The 24,158-nt window shown below is 41.6% G+C and overlaps 1 protein-coding gene across 4 annotated transcripts in view; it reads right to left on the reverse strand.

The window, feature by feature from the left end:
- The window catches only part of KATNAL1 (katanin catalytic subunit A1 like 1), a 96,571-nt gene that overhangs the window by 7,828 nt on the left and 64,585 nt on the right, over window positions 1–24,158 (reverse strand). For all 4 annotated transcript variants that reach the window (XM_033948213.1, XM_033948214.1, XM_033948215.1 and 1 more), the window contains 2 exons: window positions 18,766–18,892; window positions 8,477–8,611 (listed from right to left, as the gene is read on the reverse strand). In XM_033948213.1, the coding sequence (XP_033804104.1) occupies window positions 8,477–8,611; window positions 18,766–18,892 (262 nt within the window). The remainder of the gene's footprint in view (window positions 1–8,476; window positions 8,612–18,765; window positions 18,893–24,158) is intronic.

Below are 24,158 nucleotides of genomic sequence, written 5' to 3' on the forward strand. Positions count from 1 at the left end.
TAACGGCAACAGATCAGGTACGCAGCCTAGGAGTAACCTTAGACGGACACCTATCCCTATCTGCCCACATATCCCAAGTAATCTCCACCTCCTTCTACTACCTCCGCCAACTGAAAAGGATCAAACCCTACATCTCCACACCTGACCTCGCCCAAGTCCTCTACGCATATGTCCTCTCCAGAATGGATTACTGTAACTCCCTATTTAATGGACTAACCAAAAATAATCTCAAACGCCTCCAACGGGTCCAAAATGCAGCTATCCGCCTCCTACACAACCTCAACTACCATGATCCCGTCTCCCCAGCACTCCGCGCTGAACACTGGCTCCCAATTAGCCAGCGCTGTGCTTTCAAGGCACTAGCAATAGCCCACAAGAGAATTTATACCACCACCCCCTCCTACATAAAATCCAAGCTTCCCATCTATACCCCCACTCGCACCCTCCGCTCAAAATCGGAAATACGCCTATGCATTCCCCCTGGAAGGTCCCTCCTCTCAGAAACTGCCCGCAAACGATCCTACAGCCACTTCATTCCACATCTCTGGAACCAACTCCCCCCTCAACTCAGACAACAGAACTCATTATTGACATTCCGTAAAATGGTAAAGACCCTCCTCTTCAACTAAAGGTCACCCTCAGTCTACACCCCCTCTTAAACCTCTCTCTTCCCTCCCCTGTCTAACTTCTTCCTAAATTTCAGTATAGTCCTCTCTTAGTCTGTACTCGGATAAATTGTATCTAAACTCAAATAACTTGTACTAAACTAAAGTACTCATACTAAACTAAACGACTTATACTAAACTAAACTACTTATACTTAAACTCTACTCTTAATTTGCTGTATACTCCCTGTATTTAACTACTGCACAGTCCTGTATGTCCAAACATTTAACCTATTGTACATCTTATTTGTCTAATTACTCTCCATTGTGTATGTTTATTTGTAGACCGTTCTGAGCTACTGGGAGGACGGGATAAAAATCTAAATAAATAAATAAATTGGGCAGGAAGACACCAGTGCATGCATGGTACAAGCAATCTCAAGACTTTAAAATTTTTTAAAGTGACAGTATACTTTAACACTGTCCATACCGTACATGTGAGAATATGCTGCCTGCTTGTCCTGGGATGTGTAATTTTCCTTCTCCAACTTAAACACATCCTGGGAATGTTTCCTTTCAATGCAGCTACCTTTATCCATACTGAAGCTACACAACTTTCAAAAAGGTAAAGTCATGTAGAAGAAAATACCCTCTTAAATTTATTTGAAAACTGTCTTCACCATTGGCCTGCATTATATATGCCATAGGAACAATTTAATAGGTGCTCATTAAATGCTGATCAAACCAAAGCACTATAAATGAATGAATATAGGTGCTTACTTCATATATCAATGTAGTAGCTAGGAAATAATTTTTTCCTGCTAAACAAGCAACCATATTAGATTTTTACTGACCCTCAGTGGCACCACTCAGGACTCAAACCTTTCATTGTCCTGAGCTTTACGTGTCTGCTCGTCACTGGGTCTAATAATCTTTTTCTTAGAGCTAAATGTTTTTTAGACTTTTTAACTTTTTATATTTATATTTTTATACTTATCTTAAAGCTGTGGCTAAGTCCTCTTGGCTCGAGATGTCAGCGTTTATAAGGGATGTCAAAGCCGACATGTTTCGCCTAAATAGTTTTTTCAAGGCTTCATCCCTTACACCGTTTTACGGTGTAAAGAATTGGCGGTTACAGTGGTAGTTGGTGGTGAAGAGGGATGAAGCCTTGAAAAAGCTATTTAGGCGAAACATGTCGGCTTTGACATCCCTTATAAACGCTGACATCTCGAGCCAAGAGGACTTAGCCACAGCTTTAAGCTAAGTATAAAAATATAAATATAAATATAAAAAGTTAAAAAGTCTAAAAAACATTTAGCTCTAAGAAAAAGATTATTAGACCCAGTGACGAGCAGACACGTAAAGCTCAGGACAATGAAAGGTTTGAGTCCTGAGTGGTGCCACTGAGGGTCAGTAAAAATCTAATATGGTTGCTTGTTTAGCAGGAAAGAAATTATTTCCTAGCTACTTCATTAAATGCTGATAACATAATTCTAAATTAATTTATTGTAAAATTCTCAAATTACTACAACTGGATACCAGGAAATACTGTAATTATGAATAACTGCTTTAAAAAAATGTAAGGTAATTTGGTTTTCCTATTTCAATTGTTACTAAAAAGTTTTGGTGAATTTCATACAGGCATCAATAATGATATTACTGAAAAACTAAAGCCTGTATATTTATCTATTGAGCAGGTTTAACACCTCCACACATAGTCCTAATAACTCTGCTCTGAAAAAGCTACCGCATGGGTAAGAGGGCAGATTAGTTGCACACATAGTTGATTCTTGGCACCTTCTCAGATCCTGACTGCCAGAATGTACACTAATGGCATCAGACTACAAAACCAATTTCTAATATTAAATGCATAAAATAATGACCTTCACTCACCACTGGTTGAAGGCACATTATAACTGTAATGTAGATACGAGCTGATTTATATCCTGGAACTAAGCCTCTTGGCTAAAAAGCATAATTTGCATTATCCACACTTCGTTAGATATTGTATATCTTTCCCTGTATAAACTGAAACAATATTAAGCCTAATTTTTTATTTAAAGTCTTCTAGTGTTCCACACTTGTTAAAATCTATTTTGCTTCATTTAAGAGGAGGGAAATTGACAGTAATTTTAGAAATTATTTTCTATAAACATTTATTAAACTTTATTGTACAAATTACAGTAGGATAATACAGGCCATGTCTATAACTTTTAAAACTACCATTTCTATAGGTTTCATGGTAGCATAAGAGAACATAAGAACATAAGAAGTTGCCTCCGCTGAGGCAGACCAGAGGTCCATCTTGCCCAGCGGTCCGCTCCCGCGGCGGCCCATCAGGCCTAATTGCCTGAACAGTGTCCCTGACTAATTTTGTAACTGCCTCTAATCCTCTAATCTTATCCCTATAACCTACCTCTACTCCTATCTGTACCCCTCAATCCCTTTGTCTTCCAGGTACCTATCCAAACCTTCTTTGAAGCCCTGTAGCGTGCTCCTGCTTATTACATCCTCCGGTATCCACCACCCTCTGGGTGAAAAAGAACTTCCTGGCGTTTGTTCTAAACCTTCCCCCTTTCAATTTCTCTGAGTGCCCCCTTGTACTTGTGGTTCCCCATAATTTGAAAAATCTGTCCCTGTCTACTCTTTCTATGCCCTTCATGATCTTGAAGGTTTCTATCATGTCTCCTCTAAGTCTCCGCTTCTCCAGGGAGAAAAGTCCCAGCTTTTTCAGTCTATCAGTATATGAGAGGTCCTCCATACCCTTTATTAGCTTAGTTGTCTTTTTCCTCATAGTAACATAGTAGATGGCGGCAGATAAAGACCCGAATGGTCCATCCAGTCTGCCCAACCTGATTCAATCTAAAAATTTGTTGTTGGGGTTTTTTTTCTTCTTCTTCGCTATTTCTTGACACGAATCCAAAGCTCTGCCCGGTATTGTTCTTAGGTTCCATCTACTGAAGTCTCCGTCAAAGCTCACTGCAGCCCATCTACACCCTCCCAGCCATCGAAGCCCTCCCCAGCCCATCCTCAACCAAAAGGCTCTATACAGACACAGATCGTGCAAGTCTGCCTTGATACACTGGTGCTGTTGGTTGGAAAGGCAAACATACTGCATTACTGTCATGATTTTTTTACTACAGGTACAAGAACTTTTATCCCAAATTCTGAAAACTGAAAAACTCCAAAAAAACAAAATTTGTCACAAACTCAATTTCCCCAATGTGACACATGCAGAAACCAACACAGGTTTCAAGTTTCAAGTTTTATTAATTTTGATATACCAACCATCAAGTTAATATCTGGCAGGTTAACAATATGTTTAAAAGAAAGAGAAACTAATCAGAACTAAAAATAAAAAATAAAAAAAGAGGCATTGTGTATATACATATAACATCACAAGACGAACTAGACCGTGAGGATAAGAGGGAAGGAAGGGTGAAGTTACATATTTGAGAAGAAAATGGAGATAGTGGGGTAAGGATAAAACATAATGGAGAGGGGCGCTTTAAAGAAAGCGGTTATTGTTGGTAAATAGAGAAGATGGCTCTAAGTGAAAGCAAAGGCATCGCGAAATAAAAACGTTTTTAAATCTATCTTAAATTTATCAAGTCGTGATTCGTCACGAAGTTGCTGTGGCAAGGAATTCCAGAGGGTAGGGGCAGTTACTGCAAAATTTACTTTACGTGTATTGTAGAAGTCTTTGATAGTGGGGATAAATAGAAGTTTTTGATCGGTTGATCTTAGAGTGCGTGAAGAGCAGTAGGGAATGAGAAGTTTATCAAGGAATGAGGGCAAATGAGAGAGCTTTATTTTGAAGGATAGTAAGATAATTTTAAAGGTGATGCGGTGAGTAATAGGGAGCCAGTGTGCTTCTTTTAGAAGAGGGGTAACATGGTCGTATCTGCCTACTTTATGGATAAGTTTTATTGCAGTATTTTGTATTAGTTGTAAACGACGAATTTCTTTTTGGGGAAGGCCATTTAGAAGAGAGTTACAGTAATCGAGATGAGAAATTACTAATGAATGTATCAGGATAGTGATTGAATTAGTTTCAAGGATGGAAGAAAGGGATCGGATGATGCGTAATTTATAAAAACAGATTTTAACCACTGAACTTATATGATCATGAAAGGTAAGATCTCTATCAATGATTACCCCTAAAAGTTTTATCTTCGTGTCCATTTGGATTGGTGTAGATTTAATAGAGATGTTGTCCAGGTGCATGTGTTTCTCCTGTTCTCTGCGCAATTCAGGTTGGAGGGCTGCAAAATGACACCGAGAGATGCAGATTCCACTCAAGCAGAAAAGGTTGGAGGGCTGGAATATGGCACAGAAAGCTCCTTTTACAAAGGTGTGCTAGGGCCTAAACGTGCGCAATAGTGCGCATTAAATTCCCAAGGGCGCTAGTCACTACCGCCTCCTTTTTAGGAGGTGGTAGATTTTCGGCTACTGCACGCTAAAAACCCGGGTCACAATAAAATACATACACAAACAGAATCACATACAATACAACAAATAAACATCAATATAACTTGAACATAAGAACATAAGAATTGCCACTGCTGGGTCAGACTAGTGGTCCATCGTGCCCAGCCTCCTATAATTACAAAGAGGCTACCAGCGTCTCGCATCAAAAAACTATAAATCAAGTCCCATATTTCATCTTACAGAAGAGATATTTCTTCAACATTTTAAAACTACTCAAACTAGGATTGCTGTCGTAAATATCCCTGAAGTTTATTCCACTCGCGAGGACCCACACACGAAAATATGCTAGCTCTACACTGCTAGCTGCAGCTGTTTCACTATCGGAATATGTAGGTCATCGTGAGTCACCGAGCGCAACATATGGCAGAATGCTATCCATCAAATGTTTCAGAGCCTTATTGTGTATACAAAAATGCACCATGACCAGTAATTTATAAAGGATTTGATGTTCTAATTTTAACCAATACAAAGATATATGGCATTCTGTCATATGATCACTCTTTCTTAATCGAAACAAAGTTCGAACAATCGCATTCTTGACTATAGCGCACCCAGTACCGATGCAGGTAAACCCAGAAGCACCAAATTGCAGGATAAGCAGGATAATACCACACTCTGCAAGACAGTCCTAAACATAAAGGCAGACAAGTATGAGCGCAAACTGTTCAACAGACACAATTTAAAAAATACCTTTTTTTTTACTACTGCACATACATGCCCCCTGGACATCAGACAAGAATCTAGTAGAACCCCTAAATATTTTACCTCCGTGGATATTGCAACAGTAGTGTCTAATAAGTCAGGAAGAGCATATCCCAATGAACAAAGCATATAACCTTCATTTTCTGGACACTCAGTTTCAAACTGTTACAATTCATCCAACTATTAATCTTTGCCATCACCCTCTGCAGCTGTTGAACTGCCTTTCCAAAGTCCCCATCAATAGGGAGCATAAACTGAACATCATCCGCATAAAGCCGATATGAGACCTGTGCGGACCACAATAGGCTACAGGAGGGGGGAGGGTGAGATAGAGATTAAACCAAACAAATGACAGGACTGAGCTCTGCGGAACCCACTTTCCACCTGTGAGACAATATACCATCCACTAAGACTTCTTGCTGCCTATTCCGCAAGAAGGCAGCAAACCATTTTAAAACTACTCAGTCAATTCCACAACTTTTCAGTCTATCAAGTAAATTATCATCCTCCTTGGATTCCTCCTTGGTCCAGATTGTGCCTAAAGATTGCATGAATATGCTAAACAATGAAGGAGAGAGTGGGGAACATTGCGGTACTCCACTCAAACGACACCAACTATTTGAGAATTTGTCACTGTTTTTCACTGCATAATGCCGTTTAGTCAGAAAACCCTGGAACTGTGTAAAAATGGCATAGGGAAGTGCAGATTCTACTCAGAAAGATAAGTTGTTGAAGTTTTACAAGGAGAGTGATGACCAGAAATTAATGAAAACCAGAAAAATATTGCATAGGGCAAAAAATGAACATTTAGAATGATCTTATACTGATTGAGTGGGTTTGGCAAAGAAGGCGTGAAAGCATGCCATTGACTGGTTTGATGGTAATGAAGCAAGCCAAAAAATACCATCAAGAACTGAACACTGATGCTGTGTTAATATTCAGAAGGTTGGCTGCAGAAATTTAAGAAGCGCCATAATGTTAAATATCTCAGAATCTGTGGTGAAAAATCTGCTGATTATAAGCCAGATGACCGTAAGCATATGTACCCTGTTGATTTGAGTTCCTTTTGAGCTTTTTTACGAGCATCGCATATGCTTATAGTCTTTTTAAAGATTGTTTTACAGTTTTTTATTCCCAACATTGGAGCAACACCTAGTGGACCAATAGACACACCCCTGAGGCAGGCCTCCAACCTGGAGGCCGAAAAATGGATCGTGTCGGGCCATCAACTGGATCCTTTCAATATCAGAACATCACATTCATAGGACTTTTTGTACATGTGTTTTTATTTATGTGTTCCTGTATTTTTCTTGAATTTATAGAAATAAAAGATTGTTTATCTCAAGGTTGACGTGTTCTATCCCACTCCCCACTTGTTCTCTTTGTTGGATTTTATATAGGCTTTCTATTCCTTTTATTTTGTTCTATATTTGCTGTTCTGAATACAGGGCTCCAGGAAGGTCTGGACTGGACTCTGCCACATATGTATCATAGGACTTTATTTACATGCTAAAATTAAATGCTCTGTTTCTAGAGCAATTTTCATACTGCTTATGAAGGTGCAAAATTTCTGGATAACTTTTCTTTGAAAATTGCATAAAGAAAAGAACCTGCAGATATTTGTACCTTCTTTTTCTGTAGGTATTTTCCCAACTAAAAGAATGCACATATTTTTGAAACACAAAAATATATACATGGTTTCCATTCCTTGTGCAGGAATGCCCCCACCAAGGAAGAGATTCTATTACTAGGCACCTATATTTCAGTACCACTTGCCCATGTGAGGGTACAGAATACCAGAATGCTTGTGAATGAGTGTACACTTATGCATGTACTGTAAATGGCAGAATAACAGTTAAGTGCTATTCCGTAAGGTCATCCATAAAAGCAAGCTTCACGTGGGAGGGACATGGGTGATGCTGCCATTTACATGTGCTACTTTAAAAATACTGCATGTTACTCTCACCCTTGCCATCTTTAGGCACCTGCAGTTTGGTTAACATTTGAAGAAAAGATTACAGCACATTCAGTGTTGTTCCAATATGAGCATTCTGAAGAATTTGGAATTTTTTGCCTTATGAAACCTTGATATTTTTAATATACTGGATGTATTTAAGGGACACACTATTGTACAGATCCCTAACACAGGCTTTTGTTCGAAACATGAGCTGTGTTGAGTCATTCAAATAAAGAATACTTTGGTACCAGTTCTTCAGGCTATTGTGCTTTTTGTTTGTACGGCACCTACAGTTATACCAGGTCTATGGCTAGTGTAACTGTGGGTACCTGGATTTTAGGCATTCCAGTATCAGGTCACATTAGTAATCTGCAATGACAAAATGGCACCCAGGAGCCAATATAGAATAGGCTCTCACCACATGGCGTTGGGGTGCTTAAAAGGAGGTACCCACATATATAATTACCTCCTATATGCTTGGGAAGAGTAATTTTCAAAAAGCCCATTTCCATGGGTAAAACAATGTTTTTACCTGCAGAAATGGTGATGAAAATTGCCCTCCGCGTAATAATATTTTTAAAAGCGATACATTTGAATACATGACAGCTCTCTAGCAATAACAAACACTTTCAGCCTCAGACTCCACTATGCAGAATATTGCCCCTCCCCCACCTCACGCAATCCCCAAAAAATGTATATAACTATACATATAACAGCTGTACCTGTAGGTAGGGGGATATAGATTCTCTTTTCTAATCTTCTTCGTAAAGCTTCATCAATGTCCCAGGGGAAATTTGTGGCTGCCAACACCATGACCATTTTTGTGGGATCATCATTTTCTAAAGCACCTCCAACACCTGAAATATTTATGAATATATGTTATCAAGCCTAAAGTCAGGAAAATTGTTCTCAATAGGAGAACAGAAAAATAGGAAAAGACCTGCTTAAGATCTTAAAAGCCATTTTTCAAAACAGCCTGCTTAAGTGGTTAGCCTGTGGATACTTTGTACAAACTTCAAAAGGGACAGTCTAAATATACATTCCCTTTGAAAAATGTCTGTAGACTTTACATCTGGCATTTTTTTTCCCTGTGGGCTAAGCTTGGCTTGTGAAGTACAACTACCTTTGAAAATGCAACATACACATGCTATTCTTTAATCCTGCCCAAGGCGAGTCAAAGGGGAATGCCTCCACTTTAACCCAGTAAGGGTGCCTATCTTATAAATTACCGATCTTATAAAGTAGATTTTGAAATATTTTCCTAAGTATAATATTTTGGATTTTCATTCTTCATTTACATATCCTCTTTTTCTCCTGATAGCTTTTCTTCTGTCTCCTATTTTCTTCTCATACTACAGTCCTCATCCCCAGCCCTTTCAGATTTGCTCTATCCTTGTTCCCTTCCTTAGCATTTCCCTTCCAAATGTTTTTCCCTTCCTCCTCTCCCCCCAGCTTCATATCCTTTTCATTCACAGTTCCAAACCTTTTTTCCTTTTCTCTGCTCCCTACTGTTTCTGAAACACTGTGGGGCAGTGGCGTACTAAGGGGGGGGCGGGAGGGGCGGTCCGCCCCGGGTGCCAGCCATGAGGGGGTGTTCCCGGCCTTGCCGTTCATTCCCCCCCCCCACCACCCCCGAAGGACCGCTCGCCCCACTGACCTTCCTGCACCACCTGTGAAGCAGCCCGCAGCAGGATCGCGACTTCAGCGATACCTGAGCTGCTTGGGCGCTGCTTCCTGCGCCACGGTCCCGCCCCTCCTCTGACGTCACAGGAGGGGCGGGAACGCGGCGCAGGAAGCAGCGCAGAGATCGCTGACGTCGGGATCCTGCTGCGGCTGCTTCATAGGTGGTGCAGGAAGGTCAGTGGGGCGAGCGGTCCTTCGGGGGGGGTGGGGGACTGAACGGCAAGGCCGGGAGCATAGGTAGTGCTGCTTCATAGTGGTGCGGGGAGGCCAGGGGCGAGCGGTCCTTCGGGGTGGGGCGGGCGGGCAGGCAGGCAGGCTTTCAAGGAGGAGGGGGGTGACAGACAGGCAGGAAGGCCTTCAAGGGGGGACAGGCCTTCAAGGGGGGGGGACAGGCAGGCCTTCAAGGGGGGGGGACAGGCCTTTGGGGGTGTGTGCAGACCTTCAAGGGGGAGGGACAGGCCTTCAAGGGGGGGCAGGCAGGCCTTCAATGGGGGGACAGGTCTACAAGGGGGTGGGACAAGCCTACAAGGGGGGAACAGGCCTTGGGGGGGTGCAGGCCTTCGGGGGGGGGGTGCAGGCCTTCAAGGGTGGGACAGGCCTTCAAGGGGGGAACAGGCCTTGGGGGGGTGCAGGCCTTCGGGGGGGGGTGCAGGCCTTCAAGGGTGGGACAGGCCTTCAAGGGGGGGTGCAGACCTTCAAGGGGGTGCCGGCCTTCAAGGGGGGACAGGCCTTCAGGGGGGTGCAGGCCTTCGGGGGGGGTGCAGACCTTCAAGGGGGGGGACAGGCCTTCAAGGGGGGGACAGGAAGGCAGGCCTACAAGGGGGGACAGGCCTACAAGGGGGGGAGGACAGGCCTTCAGGGGGGTGCAGACCTTCAAGGGAGGGGACAGGCCTTCAAGGGGGGGACAGGCAGGCAGGCCTTCAAGGGGGGGACAGGCCTACAAGGGGGGGAGGACAGGCCTTCGGGGGGGGGGTGCAGGCCTTCAAGGGGGGGGCAGGCAGGCAGGCCTTCAAGGGGGGGGACAGGCCTTCAAGGAGGTGGGACAGGCCTTCAAGGGGTTGCAGGCCTTCAAGGGGGGACAGGCAGACCTTTAAGGGGGGACAGGCCTTTGGGGGGGACCCTGGTTTAGAAGTACACGGAGGGAAGGGGGTGTTCAAAGAGACGTGCATATGCCAAACTTTGGGGGGGAGGAAGAAATAATGGGTCTGAAAATAGAGGAGAGGGAGAGAGATGATGGACCATGGGATTTAGGGAGGGAAGGAACAGAAAGGGAGAGAAATTGGACACAAGGGATGGTGTGGAGGAGGGATAGAGATACTGGATAGGAGGGTAATTGGGAAAAGAAAGGGAGAGATGGTGGACTCGGGTGGTGGGAAGGAGGGAGAGATGCCGGATGAAAGGGTAGTTAAGAAAAGGTGGATCTGTGGAGGGAGATGAAAAAAAGGAAAGATATCAGACTTCCTGGGGAGGGAAGGGAAATGGAAAGGGAGGACAGAGTTGGCAGATGGATGGTTAGCATGCAGAAAGAAGAAAGAAGGAGACCCAAAGTTATCAGAAGAAAACCAGAGCCTTGGACCAACAAGATTTGAAATATAACCAGACAACAAAAGGTAGAAAAATTAATTTTATTTTCTGTTTTGTGATTATAATATGTCAGATTTGAAATGTGTATCCTGCCAGAGCTGGTGTTGGACTGCAAACATGAGCTAGGATTTAACAGAGAGAGGAAAAGTCCTTTTTGTTTCTTTATTTTATTTACACCACAGCGCCAGTGTGATTAGGAGAAGCCAAAGGGGGTGAAAAAGCTATAAAACCCACCAGGAGTTTTGAAAAAAATCACCCAACTGGGCAGGAAAATCGAATTGAAAAACCAATTCAATAGGCTGAATCGAATCAAAATTTTTTTTCCTGAATCTGGCAGCATTAGTTTGCGCTACTGTCTTAGACTTTAGGACCTGGGATTGGGGAGAGATGGCATCCTCAGTACTTTATAATGCAAGTGAAACGAGGATTTGGTCAGACTTTTGAAGGGTCTGCAGAAAAAAAATATTGTATAGGCCGGGGACATGAGACAGCAGGAAATGGGAACTTTTCTTCCTTCTATTTTTGTGAATGGAAAGGCTGAGGATGTCAGAGAGTTCAGTTAAAATATGTGCTTTATAAGAAAATATAATAATGTGTTTTATAAAGTTTATAGCATAGCTGGCCTACCCAGTGAGGTGTTTCTAGTGGTGGTGGTGGCAGCGTGTCAATGTGTTGAGAGGAAGAGGTGGTCTGGGAAATTCTGCTGAGCAAACTCTGGGCCCATTTCCACCCCCCAGTTAGTCCACTCCACTCAATTGGTTCACACACTGAGTGGGTCTTTGGGTGTTGTGTTGGGATCTCTTCCAGTGGTTTATCAGTATCTCCTTCTGGTCCAAGGAAGGAAACTTTGTTATCCTTAGCATTGACCTACAGAATATGTTTGTAACAGCGCTGCTTGTGTGGCATTAGGCTATGTAGTGATCGAAAGAAAAAAACAGACCTTTGCACATTTTTGCACTATATGGTGGGTGTATGAGGAGATTCACATTTCCTGCACAGCTAAGTCCATGTGAAGTTACCTTGTGCTGTATTTGACATCTAGCAAGGTCTCTGTTTGAAAGGAAAGATCTAAACTTAAAAATGAAGTGGCCAGAAGTTATGGTAAAAGCAGATAGTGTAGCTGGTTTTAAGAAAGATTTGGACAAATTCCTGGAGGAAAAGTCCATAATCTGTTATTAAGACATGGGGGAAGTGTCTGCTTGCCCTGGATCGGTAGCATGGAATGTTGCTACTCTTTGGGTTTTGACCAGGTATTAGTGTCCTGGATTGGCTACCATGAGAATGGGCTACTGGGCATGATGGACCATTGGTCTGACCCAGTTAGGCTATTCTTATGTTATGGTCTCATCTGTAGGGGCCTTTGTTTTCACTTCTTATTTTAATGTATTTTTTTTCTGGGAACTTATCAGTGTTTTTTATAATGGGAACAAAAATGGAAGAGAATTAATGTGTGTGGGATGAGGGGGTAACTAATTTCTTCAGCTAAATAATTCAATCCACTTCAAACAGACATAGGAGAACTCACGCACCATTCACACAACCTCCAACCAAAAACGTCAAAAGAAAAAAACTGTTCGACAACCTCCTAGCCATTCGAGCTGCAACACTCGACCCCCAACTCTACAACCAATTGACATCGACCACAGACTGCAAAACCTTCAAAAAGAAATAAAAACCCTTCTATTCAAAAAACACATAAAACCGAACTAACACAATCAGAACTGTCCCAAGCATCACCTGCAACTACTCCATATGTACTTCTGATGTCATGACAATTCAGACATAATTTATGTTATGTTATGTTTGGAATATAAGAAAATTTTCACTGCCTGATTCTATTCTGACCATTTATTCCGTTTCATGGTCATTACAAAAAAATATTTTTTTACATGGGGGGGGTGTCAAAAAATGATGGGCCCCGGGTGCCACATACCCTAGGTACGCCACTGCTTTGGGGTTCTGCTTAAGGAGAGCCATATGGCAGGAGAAAAGCAGTAAGTGCCAATGGATCCAGTCTAATCAACATCATAAAAAAGCACAGGACTAGGGAGGATCTGGTCAACTGAAGGAGCCCTAGTACCAATCACAAACAGCCCCAGCAGCTACAGAAGGAAAGTCATGATGCTGATGCTCTTGGGGAAAGTGGAAGGACAGCTTGCTATGCTTATACAATCAGCAGGAATCCCAAATTCTACAATAATTTTTGTAATTATACCATCACTGTGAACTAGGTGCTTTGGTGCCTTATAATCACAAATGATCCCTGCCATGAACATACTGAGCAGTCAGGTTTGCTCATGGGTGGGTAAAATGAATTGCACATGACGTAAAAGGTTCCAAAATATTATTTTTTATTAATTATTCATATTAATTCTCAAAAGGTTATTATGTCACCGGGAAATCTTTACAGATGCCAAAACGCTGGCCTTCCTCACAAAGATCTCAACTCGATAATTCATTGCTCCCTAATATGTACCTTTTGTCCTACATGACATCATTACTTGTCAGCCAATCCATTAACAGAGGCTGTCCTTAAATTTGGACAAAGAACTTCCTTTTAACATGAAATAAAAGTTTCAGAAATCATTTTCGTTTACATTAATTTCTGAATATGCAAAAACATTTTATAACATAGCCAAAGAAAACTTTACATCTAAACCTGCTTATCTGTTCAAAGAAAGCCTGCATTTGTTAAAAAGTGCTGAGAAGTTCTTGTCTCTCCCTGTCAGCACCATAGAAAGGAGGAGGGATATTCCCCCTCCTGCTCTGAGCTTTGCAAAAACTGACAGTTTCAAATTTCACTAACATATACTCAGAAAAAAGAGATCCCTTCCTATGCTAGAGACTAGTACAGTGTCTCTGATTCTAACTTAACTATTTCCAGATGTTGCCTCAGGATTTCTCCTTAGAGTTTCTTGCATCTTTAAAATATATAAAATATTGGAAATTAAGTACACACCATTCTTTCCCATACACTGACAAAATGCACCTTGATAGTAAACCACTTGTATTGTAACCCACTTGCATCCCATGTACTGACAAAATATATCTTTACTGTAACCCACTTGTATCCCATGTACTGACAAAATGAATCTTTAATGTAAACCACTTGCATCCCATGTACTGACTAAACGTATCTTTATTGTAAACCGTTTCTATCCCATGTACTGTCAAATGTATCTTTATTGTAAACCGCTTCGAACTTCACGGTAAAGCGGTATATAAGAAATAAATTATTATTATTATTATTATTATTATATCTTTCATATATCATTCATTCATTCGGGGCCCCTTTCACACACAACACAATATATTTCATTCATATTTAATACATGTTTCTAACCGGCCTAAGCACATCTGTTATCAATTAGACCCACGAGGGTCAAGGCGGGAAGCTGAACAAAGACACAGGAAGGACAAAGACAGACAGAAAGATAGAACACAAGATGGAGTTCTTAATCTCTTTCTATGCATCATGTATATCCTGATTTCCTTTATGGTCTGGCTTAATAGCAAAGTACATAAAAATAATATTTTTATGCTTTTCCTTAATATTAATCTGTAGTTTGTTTTTCTGGCCTTGGCTATATCCATATTCAGATTTTTATTCACCAACTTTTAATACGCTTCTATTGGGCGTGGCCTTAACTAACACATATGCTTGTATCTAACTAGAGTTACCCAGAACCATACGAAAAACAGGCGTTTTTGTAGAAAAACTCCACAAAATACTCCACAAACACATCTTATTCATTATCCATTCCATAGCACCCCCTAGAGTGCCACTTCAATACAGGAAACTCATACAATGTAAATAAAAACAGAGCTGGCCTAAGACTTAAAAATCTGAATTCCTGACTATAATGCTAAGTTGCTTATCTCTTATAGGTGTTCTTATAAGACAACACACAAGCGGCTCACATGACTACATTCAGTGCCAGAGAAACATGCATCTTTATTATATTTTCCAAAAAACACAAAAGTTTCACTGCATCTACTCATGGACAACAAAACAATGTGGGCCACAGCCTCAGCACCAGGGAGATGAGGGGGTAGGGACAAAGCTTGGTTTGCATGGCATACCCAAACACAAAGATGTCCTGCTGCCCCTCTATATTTGATAATTCATGCACTGCAGCAAACACATAAGGTTTCAGGTTTATTTAAAAATTTGATATACCATCTTATTAAAATTCAAAGCGGTTTTACATAATATAAAAACAAAGTATAATAAGAATGTACATTAGAAACAAATAACAAACAATGCTATAAACAATCAAACGCACTGACAAACATTAACTTATCGATACAGGATGGAAATGGGCAGAAATACAATTTATATAAAAAGAAAGAGAGGGGAAGAGGGACCAAAACAAAAGGAAGGGGAACAAAATATAAATAGTCAAGAATAATGTAAAATAAGCTAAAGTCATTAAAAAAGGCAAGGAACAGATTTCCTTAGAAGGACTATTATACAACATATGCGTCTTTAACCCCTATTTCTCCCATGACTGGGAGAAGAATAACTTCCAAGGAGCAATGGGTGGGTTTGTTTTATAAGTGAACTACTGCTTTTAAAGAATACCTGTTATAAGTAAGCAAGTTTACTTTATGTATCTAAAAATAGTCAGTTCAATGAGTTACAGAGTCAACTTCTTAACTAACAGTAGTCCACAATAAAAGAGAAAATAGCAACAAGAAAGGTCAAAGGATCAGATACTTTGTTGGTAAAAATTCCATTTTGGTTAAGCAAAGCAGGTAATGGTTCTGTACTAAATTATTGATCCAGAATCTTTCTTATTGTCAGTAGCCTACAGAGTGAGGCGGTGTCAACAGACTATGGAAGAAGGAATTAAGGTTAATGAATGCCTTTGAAAATTGCCTTCCTAGAGTATTACGTTTGTGGACAGAGGAATGCTGGGTATACACTAAGCAGGAAATCTTGCATGCTGAATGAATACAGAGGAAGAAAAAGGCAAAATAGTCCTGGAAAAGGTGTGATGTCATCAGCAATCCTGGTCTATGGCTGGAAGCTGGGATACGCCCTTAGCACTGTGAGCAGAAATAACTGGAAGAGACTGGTTGGTCTATTTTTTGCTGTCACATAGGAGGCAACTCCGACAAAGTGCATATGAGTCAAGTCTGCAGCTACTTTATACCCACAGACTTTCTACCAATGATCAAAGAGAGAAAGTTTCCTTTGAAAACTGGCAGATGTATGGTGCGCAAATCTGCAGCTACTAACTGTGCAGGTATTTTTTTGAGAAAACTTATAAAGGGATATTTCTGGAAATCTAAAAGCAGACATTATTAACTATGCTATTTGCTCCAACCCTGCACCTAGGAAAGCATGCCTGATCTATGCATATACACATGGCATATTCGCTACATGTATATTGAGCAATTTCCAAAAGCTTCAATTTTGCCATAAAACCTTGTTTTATGCTTGGAAATACCTTTGAAAACTATCCTCTATATTATTAATGTATGTTGTTGATTGTGTACCATGTATTTTCTTCCCCCTTCTCCCCAACAACCTATTATGAAACTATGCTCATTACTATTAACTCCCAAAACCCCAAGAAAAAGAACTAGATAAGGAGGAGAAACAACCCAAAATATATCTGCACTATCACACAAGCAACTTAATAAAGAAATTTAGAGGGATTGAGAGAGCCCTCAGTCACACAGCCACCACAGGGAAATCCCCCGAAGTATTGGCTGTCACTGGCTTACACCCAGAAAGGGTGTTAACTGTGAAACATCCCCGGGCTCTCTCAGTGAAAATTTTGTGATAAATCTACACACAAATAGTGCTGAAAGTTCAAAAAATAATCAAACACACACTCAACGGCTAATAGATGAAGTTGTCTCTACCCTTTATCCAGGGGGCCAAAAAAAGTGTAAACGTCCAAATCCAACTATGCAAAAGCCAACTGGAAGTACTTAGCTTCTCTATGGATAACACAGCCATCAGATAACAAGTTCATCCTACGGGACTCCGTTTCGGGGGTGAACACCCCCTTCTTCAGGAACCAGCTGGGCTGTGCTGTAACCCCCAAATCTTCGGGCTACAATGATTGGCAAAGGAGAAAATGGCGCTTGCCCGGGATGGACGCCTCCATTTAAAACTGCATACGCAAGAAACGTCACAAAATTGACGTATCACATGGCTGAATAAACTGCGGGGAAGAGAACTTGCCTCCCCATCCTTAATTCCGAGTAGAAGATAAAGCATTAGAACAGAAACAGGGCTGAGGACCCCTGCTGGTGAAAAAGAACAGTTAAATAGTATGCTGCCATTCAATATATTCATTATGTCCAGTTGGAAATAAAGACTGTAGTTCAAAAATCCAATATTGTTTACAACTCCTATAACAGCGTATTTCCATAACCAACATACATTTCACTGTAATCTGAGTATGATCTGACTGTATTATTCACCAATTAGCCATGCGCATGAAGGGAAATATACTCTCATCTAAAGAAATAAAATCTACATAATTAATTCTTGTATACCATATATACTTGAATATAAGCTGAGATTTTGGGGCCAAAAAAAATAGGGGTCTCAGCTTATATTCAGGCCATCGCCTACCTGCCCCCTTTCTGGACCTATTGCAGGCCTCCACAGGGCCTGCAGGACCCGTCTCCCATCCTGGCCGAATCTAAAAACCCCCGCCTCCTCCGTGCACCCCCGACTCCTCGGCGGCCTCCAATCAGCCAGCAGCCTCGAACGGAGTGGGCGAGCAGGAAGATCGCTCCTGCTCCATGCACCAGCTGACTACCAGGGACCCGAAAAGAACGCGGGAAAGGTGGAATCAGCCAGTGGCCTCAAATGGAACAGGAAGGCAGGAAGATCTCTCCTGCTCTGTACACTGGCTGGCCATATGGGACCTGAAAGGTACATGGGGGAGGTGGGAGGGAGGTATGGATGTCCAATTTCGGCAGGCACAGGAGACAGAAGGGATTCCTCCTTTTTTTAAATTCTTTATTCATTTTTACAACTTTCAATAAGTGCAACTTAAGATATAATCACTTTACACTTTAACAACACCTAATATTCCATCAAAAACTAATATACATCAAATATGACCCCCCTTGTACCATGAATTGACTTTCAGATAAGAAACATAACATATCCCTCCCCCCCACCCTGGATGTGTATAAATAAAGGGGGGGAAAAACCCCAAAAAACCCAATATTCATTCTGTACAATATTTTGTTAATGGATTCCAAACATCCTTAAACTTCTTAAAATGCCCCCGTTGTATGGCAATTACTCGTTCCATTTTAAAGATGTGGCACAACGAATTCCACCCAAAATTATAGCTCAACCTATCCCAGTTTTTCCAATTTGTCGTAATTTGTTGTATGGCAACCCCTGTCAAAATAAGCAAAAGTTTGTTATTATTAGAAGATATTTGGCTTTTAGCTCTCATTGATGTACCTTTTGGGGGGCAAAAATGGGGGTCTCAACTTATATTCGAGTATATACAGTATTATTATATATCTGTATTTATAATTATATCTATATATTCATTTTTTTACTTTTTATGCCACTATTAGATCAAGCTTAAAGATCTCCAATCTTACTGAACTAAAACTATACCCCAAAATGAAAGTGATAGAAATGATGAAATGAAAAAAATATTTGCAAAATCATTCTCTTGAAAATATATTTAAAATGATATAATAAAATGAAAGAGCTGCATAAACATAAAACAACGTTAGTACTAATTACCATCCATTTGAACGAGGAGCTCTGACTTTACTCTCCGACTTGCCTCATGTTCATCTGAAGTGCCCCGGCGGCTGCATATAGAGTCAATCTCATCCATAAAGATAGTAGTTGGTGCATAAAACCTAGCCTGGGTCAAAATGAACAGATTATTATTTCAGATGTAGACACAATAGTAACTGTATAAGCAATGAACTTGACTTCTATTAATTTTTCAGGCACTTAAGTTATAGAAAGAGTCCTAATAACTAAACAGTTTTCTTAGCAGGCTGTTACACTGAATCGGGAAGTTCAGTGATTACATGAAGATTACATAATACACAAAGATGTACGGTAAATGGGATTCCATGACACATCCATTCCTTCTTCAGATTTTTTTAAAAAATTTTTTTCATTAAATAATTTATTTAAATTAAAAAAGAAAATTTTTTATAAAAATACAACATATCAAATCAAATGAAAAATACAAACAGAAAACCATAAAACAGAAAAAATCATAGGGTACAATAACATAATATGAATCCAAATTAAGATTAATACATTAATCATTAAGTTCCAATAAACATTCCCATACATTTCTAAATTTCTCTGAATTACCACATTTAATTGCATAAATCTTCTCAGGCATACATAAAGGCATAACATATTCCACCACGTATTGTATTCTAATTTAGAAAAATCCTTCCAATTAACAAAAATAATTTTACAGACTTTTGTGCCCTCAAAAGCTTATTTGCATTATATCAGTCAACTAAAAAGGTATCAAAACTTGCAAATATTCTAGAATCATCAGAAATATACATAAAGATAAAGCAGAGTAGATTTTTGCTTTAATGCTTGGAAAATGTCATCATAAGAAATTTCCACTCACTGCTGTGCTGGCAGATTCCAGCTTTGGAAAAAAAATATACTAGAATAATCCTACTAGAATAATCCTATAATAAATAATCAATCATTATGAAAGATACAAAGGGGCTGACGCCGGTCTTGGTGGCTGCCTAAGAAGCGGCTGAGAATCGTGTACCAGCTTCCTAAACAGAATCACATCTACCCTGACAGACACTTCACCTCCCGATTCTCTAACTAGTGCTCATGTCACAGGTACTGGTTAGAGAATCGTGCCTTAGCCTGATCACAAAGATAGGCAGTTCAGCTGCCTATCTTTGCTGAGGGATCCCCTGCCATCAGCTGATCGCGGCAAGGGAATCCCCTATCAACTGAGCCAGCAGGACTTCTTGAAACTGTACTTCAGAAAGTTCTGTCAGTTCAGCTGATCGGGGGGAAAATACCCCTGCCATAATCAGCTGAGCCAGCTGCAGTAGAGGACCCCCCCACCCCGACACATGCCCTCAATGCTCACTCCCTCCTGCCTTTGACCCTCCCTGACCCTTCCCAAACGAAAACTGGCAGGAGGGATGCCCACTCCCTCCTGTCACCAGCCCCTTCAATCCCACGAACCCCCCACTGAAGACTGGCAGGAGGGATGCTCGCTCCCTCCTGCTGACACCCTCCCCAAACCCCTAACAACCCCCCCAACTGCCAACACTCCCTGAACCTCAACACTCCCCCCCCCCGACACCCTTAAGCCCCCCACCCCTGTACCTTTTTGAAGAAAGTCCAGCTAGAGGGATGCCTACTCCATCCAACCGGCAGGCCTGCCTCGTCAAAACGGCAGGCCTTTCCCTTCCCAGGGCATTCTGGGATGCACCAGGGAGAGGCCTAATGCCCTGATTGGATCAGATGCCTAAGGCCCTGGCCGCTTGCCAGTCTTCGTTTAGGGGAAGGTCGGGGGTCAGCAGCAGAGGGAGAGCTACAATTGGAGGTTGTCGGGGGATTAGGAGGGTCGGCAGCAGAATGGAGTGGCCATCCCTCCTACTGATTTTAGGGGTATGTGTCGGGTGTCCTCTGCTGTGGCCAGCTCAGCTGATCGCAGCAGGGGTATTTTCCCCCACAATAAGCTGAGTAGGCAGGACTCTCTGAAGCACGGCTTCAAGAAGTCCTGCCGGCTCAGCTGATCAGGGATTCACTTGTTGCGATCAGCTCAGCTGGCCGCTTCTACTTTTAACTTTTGAAATGTAGGCCAGCCTACATTTCAGGTGTCTGTTGCAGCCCTAGGGAGATGTCTAGGGCCACTTAAACTCACCCAAGGCCACTTCTGGGTGAAACCACACCCACACCCAGCTTGGGCAAGCTTAGGTGTCCCTACCGTCTCCTTAGATATACAACAAATACCTACAGTGTGGGCATTGTGCCTTGAGGAATTTTTCTAAAAACATGGGTCCCAATTGGCTCCCAGATGGTTGTAGAATGCCCACCGATACCTACATTCAGGACACCCGTTTATAGAATTAGCCCCAAAGGGAGTAATTTAAGAACTAAGCCAAAATACGACAAAACTGTACAATATACCAAGATGCGAGTGTTTGCACCAGTTTTCTTTTTAACTTTTTAAAATTTAGTGCCCCTGACAAGAATTACCTCTATAGGTGATATATAGAAATAAAACAAAGGAAATAAGGTAATACCTTTTTTATTAGATTAACTCAATGCATTTTATGATGAGCTTTCGAAGGTAACTCTTTTTCTTCAGATCAGAAATAAACAAATGTTGACAAATATCAGTACATATAAGGAAAACATGAATGTCAGAAAGAGATCAGGATCGAGACTAGAGTGGGCTTGGAGAACTGCTCCAGTAGTTGGGAAGTAGGACTAGTGCAGGGAAGACTTTTACGGTTTGTGCTCCAAAATTGGCAGGGAGAGACAGAGTTTACTGAGGAAGTGGAACCTGTGCAGAGTGCCAGATTCAACTCTGGTCACCTTGTAGGGCACACTGAATGGACCTTACAGGTCTTTTACCTGTCCATATTTATTATATTATTATACTGTATAGATGAGAGTGGCAAGCAAGGTTTCTGTATTGCACTGAGACCAGAAACCATATTGAACTTTCTCCAGCAGATCAAATTTTGCAATATGTTGTTGTAACAAGTGCCTCAGATATTTTTGATATGATTGGAATCTGAGCTACTGGCCGGTAATCCGAATAAGAATTAAAATCCCCATCCGGGGATTTCCTTAAAGATGTCACTAAAATTTTACCAAACGCTACCAAATAACATCCTTTTTTTAAGTTTACCAGGGCAGTAAACCAGAATAAGTTTCTCTGGGAGATTATTCTAGAAATTCCTGGACACCAGTTCAGTGTATACCGTAGTTTCCCTTTCCAAACTTTTAAGAAAATTTGGATACTTGTATAATCTGAAAGTATCCCATAAGCAATTAACCAGAATCGATTGTAATACTTGTTCCTCACATGCATGCAAGGCAGCTCATTCTCTATAATAAAACCCTAAGCATGCATGTGCACTTAGGAGGCCGTGATCCCTGCCGCCGTGATGTGTGCTTCCGTGGCCGCATTCCATTTGTGGCGCATGCACCAGTTTGGGGTGGCTTGTGGCACGTGCGCCGGTTTGGGGCATGTGCAGTGGATTGAGCGGAGGTTTGTCTCGGCAACGACTGCGAGGTGTCCCATGCTGGTAAGAAGTAGAAGGAGACAGGGGGCTGCTTTGGGGGGAGGGGTGTGCTGGAGGCTGCCCGGGCTAGCGGATGCTGGACAGAGGGAGCAGGGAAAGGAGAAGGGGTACTACTGGACAGGGGAAGCAGGGAAGGGGTGCTGCTGGACGGGGGAGGAGGTAAAAGGAAGGGAGAAGGGCTGCTGCTGGATAGAGGGAGTAGTGAAGGGGTGCTGCTGGACAGGAATTGATGGAAGGGGGGGCAGGGAAGAGGAGCTGCTGGACAAGGGGGAGATAAAACGAAGGGAGAAGGGCTGCTACTGGACAGGGGGGAGCAATGAAGGGGTGCTGCTGGACAGGTATTGATGGATAGGGGGAGCAGGGAAGAGGTGCTGCTGGACATGGGGGAGGTAAAACAAAGGGAGAAGGGCTACTGCTGGACAGGGGGAGCAGGCAAGGTATGGTGGTAGACAGCTGAGGAAAGAGAGAGACAGACAGACAGACAGAAAGAAAGACAGACAGCGGCCAAGGAGAAAGAGAGAAAGAAAGACAGACACACACATCTATTCTAGCACCCATTAATGTTTATTTATTTATTTATTTATTTATTTAGATTTTTATCGCGTCCTCCCAGTAGCTCAGAACAGTCTACAAGTGAACATACACAATGGAGAGTAATTAAACAAATAAGATGTACAATAGGTTTAAATGTTTGGACATACAAGACTGTGCAGTAGTTTAGTGTAACAGGCTTAAAGACTAGTTACTTTATAAATACTACACCTTGCGGTGTACACCAGGTGCCCATCTCAAATTAAGTTATAGCATGTAAAATAACTCCAGCTAAATGATGGGTTTCATTTATTGCCTGGGAGCACTGGGCCACCAAGTCACGATCCAATGCTTCTGGACCATCACTTAAAAAGGCCAGAAATTAGTAAACCTTTAGTTCCCCAAAAGAAAGCCCCCACTCAAAGAGACCCTCAAGCCAGAAGTCCTGCTCCTGTCAGTTATGCTACCCCCCATGATACCTGCTTCCCCATTGGTACCTTAACAAATCTCTGGATTCTCGAAGGCAGGCAGGCACAATCCCCAGTCACTTCTACCCTCTCTGGTGGTGGGATCCAAAATGTGGCTTGGTAAAGTGATTCACCTACACCAGTGGACTAATATTTCTTGCAAGGTGCCTCATAAGCATTGTTAGTCCTTTATCAGGACAGTTAGAAACCTGCAGCATTGATATACCACAAGTTGGCGATTCCTATGGTAGATCAAGGTGTGGTATTTATTTATTTAATTAATTATTTAGCCCGTCCTTCCAAAGAAGCCCAGAACTGGTTACAAGAGTAGACTCACAGTATAAGCGGAACAAACTTTTGTGAGAATACAGAGATTGGCAAACGTAGTTAGGGCACTGGTCTTTGACCGAAAGGACTGCTGGGCACGATGGACCATTGGTCTGACCCAGCAGCGGCAATTCTTATGTTCTTATGTTATGTAGGGGGTTTAGATTACAATATTTACAGTATAGATGCAACGTGCAGACTAAAAGTATAGACTTAGTGGACATAGGACACAATGTTTACAGTATAGACATAACATAGATTTAAATACAGACATAGTTAGAATTGCAGCATTTTCTGTATAGATAGGCATAACAGAGGTAAAAAGGTTTCTTTTCAGGTGGGTGTATGGTTGTTGTTGGAGGATGTGGTAAAAGCCTTGATAACTTCCCCCTAAGTCTAAAATATTAAGCTGACCAATTTTTTAAGAGGCCAGCAATACTCTTTGAACTTTTATTAGCCTGTAGGTGTTAAGGCTGTGCAATGGGCAGAAGCTGGGCCTGGGAACAAAACCCATAAATACTTCCTACACAGCACT

Source organism: Geotrypetes seraphini, chromosome 6 (assembly GCF_902459505.1).
Source record: "Geotrypetes seraphini chromosome 6, aGeoSer1.1, whole genome shotgun sequence".
Lineage (NCBI taxonomy): Eukaryota > Metazoa > Chordata > Amphibia > Gymnophiona > Dermophiidae > Geotrypetes > Geotrypetes seraphini.